Source organism: Schistocerca gregaria, chromosome 4, assembly GCF_023897955.1.
Source record: "Schistocerca gregaria isolate iqSchGreg1 chromosome 4, iqSchGreg1.2, whole genome shotgun sequence".
Classification (NCBI taxonomy): Eukaryota; Metazoa; Arthropoda; class Insecta; order Orthoptera; family Acrididae; genus Schistocerca; species Schistocerca gregaria.
Window position 1 is genome coordinate 249,895,174 of NC_064923.1, and position 17,435 is coordinate 249,912,608.

Consider the following 17,435-nt stretch of genomic DNA (forward strand, 5'->3'; position numbering starts at 1 on the left):
TTTTCCAGGCTGACGTTTTGAGTTCTGGAATTGATTGGCAATCACTTCATGAATTGTTCTTTATTGTCCCTCTTTTTTCTGAAGCTGGGTGCAGACACTCGCAAGCTTTTGCAAGATGCGAAACACCTTCACAGTGAAGGACTGACTTAGGCCTTGACTCACTGCTGTTAAGTTGTCTGAAATATACTGAATATTCTTTAGTTTTAGGAACTGCTGTAAGTTGCTAAAGACACAGCTTCTCTCAATGCTTGCTCAATGTACATCAAGGATTTGCTATAACCTTGTCTCATTCCCTTCTTATATCTACCAATTTCATGTCCTTTAACTCTTATAACTGCAGTCTGATGGATGGACAAGTTTTTTTGTAATTTTTCACTACCTGTATTTTATCCCCATTACCTTAAGAATTTCAAAGACTCGAAGAGTCAGTTAGTAACACCGAAACCTTTCTCTAAATATGTAAATGCTATTAATGTAGGTTTGCCTTTCTTCAGTCTATCTTTGAAGGTAAGTGATTGGGTCAGTGTGGCTTTGCTGGATCCTTCATTTCTCCAGAATCCAAAGTGCTCTTCCCTAAGGTAAGCTTCTACCAGTTTTTCAAATCTCCTGTAAATAATTAGTGTCAGTATTTTGCAAACATGCCCTATTAAATGGGTAGTTTGGTTATATCCACACCTGTCAGCAGGGCAACACTTCAATGTTGTGTAATAGACTGATATATGGGTTATCTTACATTTATAGATAAAGTTTTGGCAGTTGAGGTCACACACAGATTTAATTTGAAGAAATAAGAAGTGCTGGAGGAATAACTGTGACAGCGATTTGGCCAACCCCTAGGAGGGGAAGGAAGCAGTAAGCAGGAAGCTGATTTTGTCATGCTACCAACTGTTTGAATGTAAATGTGTACCTTGAATTTTGATGAATGTGTACCACATTTAAACTACAGCTAGTGTGAATTCATTTGTTATTATAATTGAAATTTCTTTAAAATAGGACAAATACTCAGCAGCAGCATACATTACTACAGGAGGCAAATTAATGCTAATAAAAATATATTCCCACAGAACATTTGAAATGAAGCACTAAAAATGAACATGAGCTTCAACAACACTGCTAAAGCTGCTTCTGCATTACATCACTGATAGATTCCAAGTTTAACTACAATGTTAACACAAAATGGTACGATTTGTGCTGATTCAGCTGAAGGGAGCTGAGAAGACAACATGTTGTTTCTTTCAGTTTGCTTATATTGTTAGTGCCGTAAGAACTGTAAACTGTAGCAGTTGATAATGGATGCAAATTACAGTTGTGACTCTGTTGAGAAAAATGTTTGCAGCTCACTATTGGTCCATGCAGGCAATACAATTCTAATTTTAAGTGATTCATGGAGCATAGGCAACAAACAACTGTGCACTTGGAAGAAAATTTGGTGTCACAGAAGCAAATGTTGGCAGATGATATCAGATAAGGAATAAATTAAATGATGCCATTCCTATGTGCTGAAATTTCAGGCGTCTAAAGCAGGTAATATTTTGTGAATTGGAGTACCAGGTTTTTAAGTAAGTGCAAGAGAAACACATTGAAATCTTCCCAGTTACTTGAGAAACTGTCTGAATGATGGCATTAGAGATAAAGAGGAATTTTCCAAGTGCATGTCACAGAATTCAAAGCAAGTACTGGCTGATGTATGAGGAAGATGAAGAGGGTGGGGTTTTGTTGTGATGCAGAATGAAGCTAACTCAGGGACTCTGTGCCTTGTATGATGAAAAACAATGTATCTATCAGCATCATATAGTCAGTCTAATGAAACAGGATGACTGGTTGGTAGGTAATATGAGAAATGTTGATCAGACATCTGTTAATTTGATATGTTGTCAAATGTTGCTATCGATGTGGAGGACATTAAGAATGTTCCCGTAAGAAGTTCCAGTAATGAAAAGGCCAGAATAACAGCAAAACTGAGTGTGCTATCAAATGAAGGAAAACTCTCCCCATATTTGATTTATCTTTTGATGCCAAGAAAATGGATGGATGACAAAGGACCTGATTGGTTGAAGATTGCTTGGAACAGAAATTTTGGCTCTTTGCTTAACAGAAGGAAAATATTGGTACTGGATTCTATCAGGGGATATCTCACCCTAGAAGTTAAGAATCTAATAGCAAAGAACAATACAATCTGGTAATAATTCATTGCAGCATGACCTCACAATTTTGAGTCATGAAAATAGACCTTTAAGGCTTGACTTTGACAGCTTTAGAGTGGGTGGCTTTGTCAAGTAGACCATTCCCTCATTCCATGGGGGAAGTTAAAGAAGCACTCGACATCCGAGCTGGGCCAGTGGATCCTTAGCAACTGAGGAGGAATTTCAAGTGAATCTATTATGGAAGGTTTAAAAGAGTGCTGCAAATCCAGTGTTATGGATGGTTCAGATACGATGTGTTATTGTAGGAGTGTTGAAAAGGAAGAAAGGCCAGTTGGCTTACAAATGAAGATGATGGTACCAGTGATGATGATAATGATGATTAAAAATAGTTTTACCACATACAGCTATCTTAGACAATAAAAAAGTGAAGATAAAAAGTAATGTAAAAGATCTTTTTCTGTTTATTTTATTTTGAATTATATTATCAAAATGGTGTAAGTTTAGAGTAAGCTTGATGTTAATTTTTTTAGTCTGATACTTTATATCAGCCAAACAGTCTGCAGTTTTAATTACCCATAATTTGATAAAAATAAAAATTTTCCAAGCACCCTCTTTCAAAGAAAAGGGGGAGATGCTGTCTTATAGCCAGTTAAATATGGTAGCTATCCCAATCCCTCTGCTGAATTTCAGTTGATTTTCTTTGTTGCAGGCTTTCATTTTGGTATCTGTCATTTTGATGTTTGTGTAATGATTCAGGGGATCTGCAGTTTAAGCTTCCTAATTGAAACAATTTCAGGAAAATAAATTTAGAATTTCCACCTTTACTCTGTCATCCACACTTTTGATGCCAGTATGGTCACTGTGTGTGTGTGGACAGATGATTTCGGTTCATTCACTGATTTAACTAAGGCCAAAACTTTTTGGGATTTATTGTCAGAACAGTATAAATAATCATAGTTTTGAATTCATTTAAAGCTTCAAACATGATCTTTCTTCTACTAATTTTGGGTCAAATCAGTTTTAGTTTTTCTATGATGCTGGCCTTTGGTGGGGCCTTCCCCTCCTTAACAACTTTGCTCAGTACATATTTATCTAGGAAATACTGCACGGTAGTCTTGAACTTTGCCCATTTATACTCATCATTTTCGGTTTCTGAGATGATTGTTGACTGTTCAAGTGATCTGAAATTTGTTTGTTGTCGTTTTTATTAAGCATAAATACTTTCCCACCTCACATTACATTCCTATTGGCACCTGTAGTCAGTGATGCTGTTGTGGGAAATTTCTTTCTCCCTAACCATGTTCACAGGGCCCTCTGGTACACTATTACCAATGGGAGTTATTGAAAAATAAAGTGAACTTGATGTGAAAGTACATTTGATTTTTTTGTTCTTTTATTGGAACAGGACACAATTAACGTAAAATTGACATGGAATGGTAACACCATAAAATTACATAGCGATAAATGATCACATTGAGAATAATTACTATAACACACAGTAGCCTCAAAGTACTGAATGTTTCAGTGAGTGGCAAGTAATGATTTATAAATGTTGAAAATTATACCCATCTGTTCCATACCTAGCAGATAGAAGAAAAGGAAACTTGCGAACATGCACATGGTAGACTATGGCAATCAGGTAACATACAGCACACTATCTGCTGTGATACAATTATTACTGAAAATATCGTGATATGGGAGTAGCCTACTATTCCTGTGTAATGGCTGGGGATAGCGTGAAAACATCAGACTAAAATTGCTCATATCAACAAAATTCTAATGTTCAGTCATTGGTGCTCAGCAAGGTTTTTTGCAGATGTTCGCAAACATTGCTCAGCTGAACCGTGCGATACCGTCTCATCAGCATCATCTTCTCTGGAACCATACATGTCCAAGACACCATCACGGCAACATCATGGCAAGTTCATCTTCACATCCACACAGCACGAAAGACACTCACTATATAACACTAACTCGCTTGGTCATGCATATCGTCATTAGGTGTCCATGTGGGAAATGGTGGTCAGGGAGCTCTTTTTGTTACATGCTTCTCTCCAGAAAAAACCCTGGGGCTGCTGCAAGGTAGCCATGGTGAAGAGAGATTCCACTATCCTGGGCCACTTTCCTCATGGTGAGTCAGCTTAATCTGCTGCTGTCATCTGCTGAAGCAGATGAGTATCAACTGTGCATGCTATGTAGCATGTCACTACACTGTAATTGGCGTATGATCACTGATTCCCTGCCCTGTAGTAACTGAATACAAAAATTGGAGTCTGTTTCCAGCCAGAAGATCATAGATGTTACACTTATTAATCAGTTCTCTGATTAAGTACTCAAGGCAATTTTTGAGAGGGCACTTCAAACAATTTCACATGATTCCTTATCCCTACTACCCACCCCAATCCATTGAATTGAAGTGTTCTGCCACTACTGTTCCCGATGCAGGAGGTCTATAGAATGCAGTGGCATGACCCTTCTTGCTAGTGAGAGTAGTGTAATGAGTTTTTCTATCTGGCATGTTATACATAACCTCATTTTATGATCAAAATTATTATTCGACTGACAACCATACTTCACTGCAATTGACAGAGTTTAATTGTATTTGAGTAGATTCTTTTATAGCCCATGTGATTAAACTATGGGCACAGATCTCATTATTTTAGACTTGAAGTTCTGTAGGGGATCTGCAATCATGTTTGCCACTAATAAATTACCCTTGTGTTGGTTAATATTTCTTTTTACTCACATCTGATGATGCTGAGAGTGAAACACATCATAAGGAGTAAAAATAAAAAGAAATATTGGTGACCACAAGACAGGAGTAATTTAACAGACACAAAATCTATTTTCAGCTCAGTACAGCCAATAGAAACACAAAAAACAACCGAAAATTTAAGTTCCTAGCTTTCGGAATAAATGTTCCTTCATCAGGGAGGAGAGAGGGGAAAGAAAGGGAAGAAGGGAAAGTGGATTTAGTTACTCACAACCCAGGTTATGAAGCAACAGGGAAAGGAAAACAGGGAAGGTAGCAAGGATGGAGGCATGGTTGTCAGAGGGAAGCCAAAGATATTCTACTGCAGGTACTGTGGCAGCTTCAAACCAAAGAGGATGCATACAGAAGTAAAGAGGTGTATAGTATAAAGATGTAGGATGGAAAGATGCATGAATGGCTAAAGAGGAAAGGGAAAGAGGAGAAGACTGAAAAGTAAATGGGAGTGAGGTTGTTTAACGTAGGTTCAGTCCAGGGGGATGGCGGGATGAAAGGATGTGCTGGAGTGCAAGTTCCCATCTCCGCAGTTCAGAGGGACTGGTGTTGGGTGGGAGAAGCCAAATGGCACATACAGTGTAGCAGGTTCCTAGGTCCCTAGAATTATGCTGGAGGGCATGCTCCGCTACTGGGTATTGGACATCTCCTAGGCAGACAGTTCGTCTGTGTCCGTTCATGCGCTCAGCCAGTTTAGTTGTTGTCATACCAATGTAAAAGGCTGTGCAGTGCAGGCATGTCAGCTGATAAATGACAGGTGTAGTCTCACACGTGGCCCTGCCTTGAATTGTGTATGTTTTCCTAGTAGCGGGGCTGGAGTAGGTAGTTGTGGGGGGATGCATGGGGCAGGTTTTGCAGCGGGGTCGGTTACAGGGGTAGGAACCGCTGGGTAGAGAAGGTAGTCTGGGAATATTGCAGGGTTTAACAAGGATGTTACGGAGGTTAGGGGGACGACGAAAGGCAACTCTGGGTGGTGTGGGGAGAATTTTGTCAAGTGATGATCTCATTTCAGGGGTAGACTTGAGAAAGTCATATCCCTGGCGGAGTAATTTATTGATGTATTCGAGGCCAGGATAATATTGGGTGACAAGGGGGATGCTTCTGTGTGGTCTGAGGGTAGGAATATTAAACTTCCTGGCAGATTAAAACTGTGTGCCCGACCGAGACTCGAACTCGGGACCTTTGCCTTTCGCGGGCAAGTGCTCTACCAACTGAGCTACCGAAGCACGACTCACGTCCGGTACTCACAGCTTTACTTCTGCCAGTATCCATCTCCTACCTTCCAAACTTTACAGAAGCTCTTCTGCGAAACTTGCAGAACTAGCACTCCTGAAAGAAAGGATACTGCGGAGACATGGCTTAGCCACAGCCTGGGGGAGGTTTCCAGAATGAGATTTTCACTCTGCAGCGGAGTGAAAATCTCATTCTGGAAACCTCCCCCAGGCTGTGGCTAAGCCATGTCTCCGCAGTATCCTTTCTTTCAGGAGTGCTAGTTCTGCAAGTTTCGCAGAAGAGCTTCTGTAAAGTTTGGAAGGTAGGAGATGGATACTGACAGAAGTAAAGCTGTGAGTACCGGACGTGAGTCGTGCTTCGGTAGCTCAGTTGGTAGAGCACTTGCCCGCGAAAGGCAAAGGTCCCGAGTTCGAGTCTCTGAAAGAAAGGATACTGCGGAGACATGGCTTAGCCACAGCCTGGGGGAGGTTTCCAGAATGAGATTTTCACTCTGCAGCGGAGTGAAAATCTCATTCTGGAAACCTCCCCCAGGCTGTGGCTAAGCCATGTCTCCGCAGTATCCTTTCTTTCAGGAGTGCTAGTTCTGCAAGTTTCGCAGAAGAGCTTCTGTAAAGTTTGGAAGGTAGGAGATGGATACTGACAGAAGTAAAGCTGTGAGTACCGGACGTGAGTCGTGCTTCGGTAGCTCAGTTGGTAGAGCACTTGCCCACGAAAGGCAAAGGTCCCGAGTTCGAGTCTCGGTCGGGCACACAGTTTTAATCTGCCAGGAAGTTTCATATCAGCGCACACTCCGCTGCAGAGTGAAAATCTCATTCTGGTAGGAATATTGTTGTTGGATGGGGAGGAATGTATTGATCGGGAGATCTTTTTGTGGACAAGGTCTGCAGGATAGTTGCGGGAGAGGAAAGCACTGGTCAGGTTATTGGTGTAATTGTTGAGGGATTCGTCACTGGAGCAGATACGTTTGCCACGAATACCTAGGCTGTAGGGAAGGGAGCGTTTGATGTGGAATGGATGGCAGCTATCAAAGTGAAGGTACTGTTGTTTGTTTTTGGGTTTGATATGGACAGAGGTGTGGATGTGAGCTTCAACAAGATGAAGGTCAACATCCAGGAAGGCGGCTTTGAAATATTAAATAAATATTCAGTAAAACCCTGTACTTTGCATTAATATGGACTTCTTGCATTAATGTGGACTTCTTCGTTGTTGGAGTTGCGTGCTAGAATCTGGAAGCTTTGATAAAGTTTTAACTTTGTACTAAATAATAGAAACAACTTCTTTTGAATGCAGTTATTAGCACCTTCTGTTACAGTTGTTTCATATAAGGCAACACCTCGTGTACAATTAGTCTTCATACATTCAGTATGACATTACTTGAATTCTGTCTGACAGGAATGAGTGACATTTCTATCCAAATTGAGTAGCAAGTGTCACGTGTTTTCTGCGATGTCAGCACCATTGTCACAGCATGCCCATTATTTGGTGGCATGCCCTGCTTCTCCAAGCCAGGATGCTGCAGGACGGAATAACTGTTGAGGCAGCACGTACAGCAATGTACAGTAAACTGCAGTTGTTTTCCCACATTGAGGACACGCAGAATCCATCTCTCCCAGTTAACATGCAGAAATAGTAACAAAATCTTCCAAATCAGTTTGTGATTTTAAACTAGTTAACTGATAAAAAAAATACTTTCAAATGTGGCGATCATTATTTGTTGATGAGATAGGCAATGGGTAACACATTGCTTTACCAACCTGATGTTACACACAAACTTTCAGAAAGATCAGCTCTGATCACAACAGGTGAGTTGTCTTGTTGTTACCCAGATGTACAGCTATAGGTAGATTTTAAACCTTATTTCATGGCTTAAGCTGATAGCAAAGTGACCAGTACTCACTTTCACTTCTACCCAGAGATTTACAACACTGTCAATGCTCCCAGTTCACACTCGGATTGGTGAGGTCAATAAAATTAGAAGGTGCTGCAGCATTAGGAATCCCAGGAGACATATTAAAATATTTTCCATCCATCACCTCCAATGCCAAACATGACTAAAAACTGATTTACTGTTGCTCAGTTATAATTTATGATATAACTGGATGGATGAAAAAATAAACTTATCAAGTGGTGGCAGGATAAAACACTTATAGAAGTTATGGAAAAGTACAATCGTTTGGAGCCACTGGCTCCTTCTTCTAGCAGAAGGGTTGGAGGGATTGGAAAAGGGGTGAACAAAAACTACTGATGAGGGTTAGGAAATGGGGAAAACCTCTCTTCAGGGGAGACTCACCATTTCTTAAACTTCACCAGTCCTTGTCCTTGATCCTTCTTCCCTTCCCTTCTGCCAGAAGATGGAGCCACTGGCTCAGAAAGCTTGCACATTTCCATAACTTTCCCTGACAATGCTTGGTGAGTAGATTTTTTTTGATTTACCCATTGTATTATATTTTCAAAAATCGATTATTTCAATTATAGTGTAGATATTTTACTTATGAAATTTGTATTCTGATTGCAGATTAACTGATGTGACACTTGATATTGCTACTGAAGGCTATAATCCTAACAGCAGCATTGCTCTCGCTGTGGAACAGTGTCAGTGTCCACCAAACTACCAGGGTCTTTCTTGTGAAGACTGTGCTCCTGGATATTATCGTGCTCAGACTGGTCCATATGGTGGTTTCTGTGTACCTTGTAACTGTCATGGACATTCTAATACCTGTGATCCAGTGACTGGCATATGTTTTGTAAGTTTTTTTTTTTTTTTTTTTTTTTAAAAAAAGCCTCTACTTAATATATTGATATACAGTGAATCCGAGACAGTTTGAGGCAGTTTGATGTTGTGTTAGTCATGGAGTGTGACAATGTAACTTTGTTTTATCTACTCATGATTGTTTCACTTGGCTTATTTCGCAGCAGTTCCACAGGTAATTTGCGATATTACAGTTACAAATGAAAACAAAATGCACATTTTATTATTGGTAAAGTAAAATATTCCATTTGCTTCATGTATAAAAGTACTACCATGTATGTAGGGGTGCTTAGTCGGTATATTTAGAAAATAATGCAGTTGCAGGTTTATATATCTGCACTTCTTCGTCGTCATAATCATCATAATCATTGGTTCAATAATGCTTTGTGAACCTTGGTTTTCTGTACAAGATAATTTCATTTTTCTCTGTCTAGTGCCAAGCTCCTACAAATCTAATTTCATTTTTTTTATGTCCGCTCTAACACGTTTGGTGTTCAAATCCTCCTGGTTCCTCCAGGCACTGCCTTGAACATCTCTTTAATCATTCTGCCTTTGGCTCTCAGTACATGTCCTGCACATTCAACATTTTTATCTTAATAAATGATGATGTCTGGTTCATCGTACAGATTCTGTAATTCCTAAGAAGTAAAGGAGACCGCTCACCGAAAAGAAGAAGTGTTGTCATCTACAGACTCAACAATGTGAAAAAAAGATTACTTCAAAAACTAGCAAGTTGAGTGTGGCCTCAGCTGCCTGAGACTGCAGTCATGTGTGTGTGAGTTGCATTTCCGTGAGTGTGTATGTATGTGTTTGTCATCTAATTCTGACAAAGGCCTTCTGGCTGAAAACTATCTTTGTGACAGTCTTTTTATTGTGCCTATTTGCGACCTAGCATCTTCGTTATATGGTGAGTAGCAACTTCCCTTTTCACAATATTGTTACATTCCATCCTGGATTTTCCATTGTTTGAACAAGTTTTCTTTTTTTTTTGTGCATACCTGTCAATCACTCAATGCTTCTGCTTTTCTGTGAGTGGTCAACTTTACTCCTGAAGTATTTACCTACAACCAGAACTATTCTACAGATTGTATAATTCACTGTTATATCTCCTCCTCCAGGAACCACTGACCCAAGAATTTTTCTCAAGATTTTTCTTTCAAATCTGCTAAATTGCTTTTCATCGAATTTCCTTAGTGTCCAGGTTTGAGAACCGATGTTAGCATAGGCCTCACTGAACCTTATACATCATACTGTAAATCCATTTTTCAGGACTGTAAGAACAATACTGAAGGTGACCACTGTGAACGCTGTGTTGAGGGATACTACGGCAATGCAACCATAGGAACACAAGTTGACTGCATGATATGTGCCTGTCCTCTTCCTATACCATCAAACAAGTAAGTAACAGTTACCAAACAGGGCATTCTTGAGTGAAATAAGTTATTTATTTAAATGTAAAAGCACTCATAACAGAACATTTTATGGAAAGAAAGAGATGTTGACAGGCAAAACCTAAAAGCAATGAACTGCACCTAAGATTGTCAACTTGTCATATGTTACATTGAAAGTAATTACATGTTTAACTTCTAAAATATACAGTTAACAATGTCATGTGCTTGCTGGTGGTAAAAAATCTAATATCTGAAACAAATTATAACTAAATATTCTCATGCAGACAGTGATAAAAATGTAGAAACAAATATTATTCTTAACCCAAGTGTGACACACACACCCTTTGAAGCAAGCACAATGAACAGACATTCCTAAATGACATTGGGCTATGTTCCTCAATTGTTCTTCCGCTTAAGCAGACTTGCTGCTGACTGTCACCAACTGTTTTCTTCAGTCTGGTGTGGAATTTGTCCCAGCTGATGAGCTCCTCTTTGTTGTTTTTGAATTAGTGGTTGTCTGTGCTGTCTAAATAACAGTACACATTTGCCAAGCACATCATCCACCTGTCGTATTTTGTGACTCAGCTGAATCTCTAATCTCCTTAATATAGCATGTATTATAGTACTTGAAAGTGAATGTGATATGGCTATGTAATTTTCAGGGTGTATATGCTCCAGGACAACCAGGAAAAACCTGGGATTTTTTTGGAATTCTGGGAATTTATCAGTGTTTTAGTTTTCAGTTAAAATTTTGTAATTTTGGCGGGTAAGAACTGATAGTCTAATTTCTGTCAACAGCAAAATGTATCAAAGGCTTTAGGATGAAGACTTCACAATACTTCATAACAACAAACTGCTTCCGATGAGCATGAGGTCACAATTGTTTGGGTTAGGTTCTTTTGAGCACTTTCCAGAAGGCTCACACCCATGCATAGTTGAGTCACGTATGAGCAGTACCTTCTCCCCCTTCTGGCTGTTTAAGTGTGGCTGGTAGTGATTTTTCTGTTTCCTCTTCATGTCAAATGAAAACAGAAAGGATTTCTGTGGCCTGGAGCTATCAAGTAAATTAAAATACATTCACATAATTCTGGAAAACTAAAATATGTTATTAATTTGTTTTCTGATTTTATTTTATTTCCAGTTTTTTGCTGTCAAGCATTAAGTGCCTTGCAGAACAATGAAATAATTTTTGTCAGTTTGCTAAAAAAAATTGGCTTTTATTAATCTTTTATGCAGAGGCAGTCAATTTATACATATGAACCTATGGGCTTCTTGCAGCGTTGTAATTGCACATGCACAGTAATGCCTGTTTTCTGATGCTCTCTGGCAGCTGCTGCAGTGAATCTGTTTCTAACAGGTCACAGGAAAATATTACAAATGGTGGCTTGAGAAGCATTAGTTTCAAAGTAAATTTCCTTTTACACAAGATGAATTATGTTACATGCAAGAATGTTGGATGAATTTCTTGAATCACAGATCGGTTGACTCTCATTTAAAACTTAACACTTTTATGACCAGCTGCTTAGAAGAATTTCAAGCCCAAAAGACCAGTCATTTATTCATTATTTAAAATTTTACTGGCACATTTGTGTGATGTATTTTAAAGTGTAACAAATGCAAAAACTGACCAATATTATATGTATCCTTTATGTACATTATGTATATTATTTCAAACCATTAACTTTTCCTATTTGTGTGTTCGCACTATGTAACAGTGATGATGCTATTGACTGACTACATCACGAATCCTAAGCTCTGAATATCTGCTTTCATCTGCTGGTGAGATCACGTGATATGAGCTAAGATTGGTGTACAATGGCACATCACAACCTCGATTTCAATGCTTCGGAAACTAATGTGCTGTGTTTAGTGGAATTCAAATTTATACTTTTTTCTGTGTTATGTTTTCTAAAGTTCTGGAATGCTTTACTCTGGTGTATAAAACTTTAATCATTCGTAAGATTGATAAGTTTTACTGTCCCAAGGGAAAGTAAACTGTCACTTATCTTGGAAAAAGTGTATTTTCGGCAGGGAAGAAGTGTATTTTTAATCGGGGAATTTGGGATTTTTTTTTTCAATGTCCACGTATACACCCTGAAATTTTCCTCCTAGCCTCAGCTTTCGTTAGTCATTGTCCTACCCATCTACCCCCTTCCCACCCATCTAGCCCCTTCCCTGTTCCCATGCCAGCACCAATAGTCCTCTATTCCACCAATAAACCACAGCCTTTTCACTTCTCTCATTTTCTGTTACCTCCCCCCTCCCTGCCTTCTGCTTAATCTCCCGAATGTTCTTAGCTGTGCTACCCTCTCTCCACCTTGTCCCTAAATGCTCCCATGCTCCCACAAACAGCACTTTACTGTCCTCCACCCCTTACCCTGCTATTCCCATCCTGCCCCACCCCAGCCTCCTCCTTGGCTCCACCACACAGTTGCTTTTCCCACCATGCACTGCTGCTCACAGTTTGGCCTCAGCAGCTGGAGACTGTGGTCACGTGTGTGTGAGTTGAGTTTGCCTCTCTCTCTGTGTGTGTATGTGTGTGTGTGTGTGTGTGTGTGTGTGTGTGTGTGTGTGTGTGTGTGTGTGTTTGTTGTGTTGTGTTGTGTTGTCTATTTCCGACAAAGGCCTTGTTGGCAGAAAGATCACTTTCGGACAGTCTTTTTGTTGTGCCTGTCTGTGAGTCAGGATCTCTGCTATATGGTGAGTAGCAACTATCTTTTCTTATTTTGACATTATATTGAATAATACAGAAAATAATGTAATTAATGTAATAATGTAATTAAATGTGAAACCACTCAGAATAGAACATAGTCCATATGAAGTTTTTTGCTTTAAATGTTTCTGTCGCATCCCTGAATATTGACCATTCCTTCGTGGACACCTTATATAGTGGTAAAGTTGAAACTAGTTTTACAGAACAACAGAATATACTGTAATCTACATTCCTGTGTCAAAAATGTTGATAAATCATAGAAGTTGTTAATCAGTCATTCTTTTACTCTAGTTCTGTGTCTACATTGATGAGCCAAAACATTCTGATTGCATGCTTAATAGCATCCTTTTGGAACACAGCTTTAGAACACAATTTTGTATGACATGTATTTGACAAGTCTTTAGTAGGTTTGCAGAAATGTGACATTATATGTCCATGGACGGCTCATGCAGTGCATGTCAATTATGGGCCAGTGGTTGTTGGGTGTGGAGCTTGCACCCAACATAATCCCATATGTATTCCATCTGGTTCAGATCATGTGAATGTGGTGGTTAGGACATCAATGTGAATTCACTATCATGCTATTCAATTATGGCCTTGTGTGATGGAAAATTATCCTGTTGAGGAATACATCAGGCATGAAAGGGTTCAAGTGGTCCACAATGATGCTAATGTAGTCCACAGCTGCCATGAATGTTCCCTCCTTGCATGACATTGCCCCACCAGACTGCATCAGTGGCACTCTTACTGCTTTACAGAGCAGGAAATCTCCATGTTCTGTGATGGAGCTTGGACATCCACCACCTTGTTGCCTAGTCAGGTTGTGACTGCCCTACAGTGTCTTTCCATAGACTCTCACAACAGTAGCACATGAACAGCCAACTAGTTCCACTGCTTTTTTCAAGATTCTCTTTACCAGGCAGTGGCTGTATATATCCTGCTCTTTGTCAAGGTCGCACATGTCACTGGATTTCACCATTGGTGACCAAGATTATCACTATAATGGTTCCTCATTTTACTTTTCTCTGCTTATATACTTTCGTTACTTTGTTGTGTGCCTACAATGCCACCAGGCTTAATTAAATCTCATGGTATGCATAGGTCATAATGTTTCAGTTTGTCAGTGTATGTGGTTATTGAGTTGTTCTGTGTGATAATATGCTCACAACCTCTTAAAGACTTTTATGATGGAATATAAAATTTCATTCTGAAACCTACATTGTGATGCATACTTACATCCAAATTGTCTTCAATTCTGCTGTTATGGTTGTGAATTTAACAGTTTGTCCTTAATATGAAATAATACACCCTAATGCAGTGAGGGAGGGAAAGTATTGACTTATAAATTTAGGGATTCTAAAGCCTGTGAAGAATCTTCTGCAAAATGTTTTATCTCTTAATTTTACATCTTACTCTCATTTCACATTTTTCCAGAATAAATAAATTTTTGACCCTAGCTGAATTGTCTCATTAGATTAGCCATCCAGTCCAACCAATCCCATCTACAGGTCAACATAAGCAGAGATTAATTGAAGTGCAAAATTTGCAGAATTAGTTTTTTTAAATTTAGCTGTATGCTGGTGCCATTGTTGTTTGTTATCCATCTGGATGTTTATATACTTCACACGTGGAGCCTCACCCAGTATATACCCATTGATCTTTACTTCTGGTACATACAAGTCATTCTTGTTTGTTGCAAATTGCACAATATAAGTTTTTGTAAGATCACAGTTAAGCTGATTACTGTGAACCAGTTGTAAGCCTATTCTGTGTTGGTTATGGATGGGTTTGGACTCCTTATCAGTATATTTGTGTGTGTGTGTGTGTGTGTGTGTTTTCCCCATTTTACTCTTGTAAGTGACATACACAGTTCACTACAAATATAAAAGCTTCTCTGTTGGCCTTTTACCTTTTGCTTGTAGCCAGTAGTGTATCCCACTGTGTGTGATGCACTGACGTATAAATTTGCATGTCGAGCTGATGGTTAGCAAGGAAAGAGATAATTTTTAATGTTGTTACAAGAAGTGATATTATGTTAAGTGGCATCTGATTCTGAAGATTGCAGATTCGAACTACAAGTTGTCAATTGAACAAGCGATAGCCATAGTTTAAGTCTCCAATGTGAACAAAAGAAACAGGGACATTAAATATGGGATATTCAGTTAAATAATAAAATATTTCCTTTTGTTCTAAAAATGTCCTTGTTTTATTTTCTCCAGATATATATATGTCCAGCAACGTCTGGTTTGGTCATGCCTACAAATTTAGTGTAACAAATTTGTGCAAGATCACCATTCAGTACAGCCTTCATATTCAGAGTTGTTATGCAGCTCAACTATTCAGTAAAAGGAAGCCATGGAAAAATTGAAGGGTGTGCAGTGATTTAAAATGTGCATGCATGGTGTCTTTGACAGATAACATCTCAAGAATTTCTCAGACTCGCAGCTACCAGTTAATTTTATGATATATAGTATTAAACTCATAATTAAAATAGAAAGAAACTTCCACATGGGAAAAATATATTAAAAACAAAGATTCCAAGACTTACCAAGCGGGAAAGTGCCGGCAGACAGGCACAATGAACAAAACACACAAACACACATACAGAATTACTAGATTTCGCAACCGATGGTTGCTTCTTCAGGAAGGAGAGGGAAAGACGAAAGGATGTGGGTTTTAAGGGAGAGGGTAAGGAGTCATTCCAATCCCGGGAGCGGAAAGACTTCCCTTAGGGGAAAAAAAAGGACAGGTGTACACTCGCACACACACACACACACACACACACACACACACACATATCCATCCGCACATACACAGACACAAGCAGACAGACTGTGTGAAATGCATAACTCTTTGAATACCCTCTCTTTTGTATCTTGTATGGGCGCAAGAATGGTATGTAGTATTCAGAAAACCAGTTAATCCTGCAAGGTAAGGGTCCCACTCTGATTGTTTTGATTGGCTGTTATGACAAAAGAGGTTTGAATGATTCTGAAACAGGGCTTGTGTACTAAATTGCTTCACTACTGCACAAATTTGAAGTATTGTATCATATACCAGAGTAATATGTTCTACTTCTTTCTTTGTTGCAGTTTTGCAACAGGATGTGAAGTAAGTGCTGATGGTGAAGAAATTAGTTGTGACTGCATTCCTGGTTATTATGGAGCCCGATGTGAATACTGTGCTGCTGGTTATTTTGGAAGACCACAAGAAAGGGGCAAGTGGAACTTTTATTTTATAACACGGAATTGTCTTTGCTATTGTTTACTCCAATGAACAATGTATCACAATCTCTTTTTCTTACTTCCTGTAGGTGAAATCTGCCAGCCTTGTTCATGCAGTGGCAACATCAACCCAGATGACCCTGGTGCATGTGATTCTATTACAGGGAAATGTCTTCGTTGCCTCAACAATACTTATGGAGAAGCTTGTAACTTATGTGCACCAGGATTTTTTGGGGATGCAGTGGACCTAAAAGACTGTCGAAGTGAGTGTTTTATTTGGCTGGATACAGCATTTCTACATGTCTGTCCCCTTGTAGATGAAATTCACTATCCACTAAAATGATACATTCAGAACTTTTAGTTAACAAGTGGTTTTGCTTTTATTTGCCCATGGTCAGCTATGGCCCAAATGTTGCAAAATTTGTGATTTTATTTCAAATGTTATAGATTGTATTTAATTATACTGTTCTTTCCTAACTTAATGCTATTACTTCACGTATAGTGTATATGAGCAAATTGATGTTGAGATGTTGATTACCTATTAATTGCTGTTCAGCGTTAATGTTGTTGCATTGAGAAAGAGACTGAGAACTGATGTTATGTAACCTTACTCTCTCAAAAAAGGACAAAGAGACAACCAATCTACATAAAATGATTTAGGGAGTGAATGATGATCGGGAATATATTATCCTCCTATCTTTGAATTCAGAAATGAAACCAATATGTAATTTACTAATGGTGACCAGAATAACAGTTACTTAGGATTTTATCTTACTACTAAATAAATAATATATGGTTAGAGCAGTAGCGTCTACTTACCAGCTGCCCCAACAGAAAAACGAAACAAAAAATTGGAGAAGAATTGAGAGACAACATACTTAAGTAAGGTATATCTTTCTCCATTTAAATGTTTCCCACTGATACATGATTGTAAGACAGGTTTTCACAATGAAGATGAAGGATGTGCATTTTACATGGACATCACAAAATGCTGTCATCTGTAGCAGCTCTTCAGCGACTGTGGTACAGAGGAAGGCATGAGTGCAAATGATGTTAGTTTCTACTAAAGACAACTTCAGTCTAAGAACACAAAAATGCATAAGATGCTGTGCTGTTGTGGAAAATCGTACATTAATGAGACATGTTGCACACTTAAAGACAGATGAGATGAATACAGACATCATACCACACTAGTAGAGACCAAAAAATCTGCTGTT

The 17,435-nt window shown here is 38.9% G+C and overlaps 1 protein-coding gene and 1 non-coding gene across 2 annotated transcripts in view; one reads left to right on the forward strand and one right to left on the reverse strand.

Moving 5' to 3' along the window:
• LOC126268053 (laminin subunit alpha) overlaps positions 1–17,435 on the forward strand; it is a 380,289-nt gene that overhangs the window by 200,484 nt on the left and 162,370 nt on the right. The window contains exons 28-31 of the mRNA XM_049973485.1: positions 8,657–8,885; positions 10,160–10,287; positions 16,087–16,211; positions 16,308–16,481. Coding sequence (XP_049829442.1) covers positions 8,657–8,885; positions 10,160–10,287; positions 16,087–16,211; positions 16,308–16,481 — 656 coding nt within the window. The remainder of the gene's footprint in view (positions 1–8,656; positions 8,886–10,159; positions 10,288–16,086; positions 16,212–16,307; positions 16,482–17,435) is intronic.
• Positions 6,061–6,135, reverse strand: Trnas-cga (transfer RNA serine (anticodon CGA)). The gene has a single exon. It is a non-coding gene; the product is annotated as a tRNA-Ser (tRNA).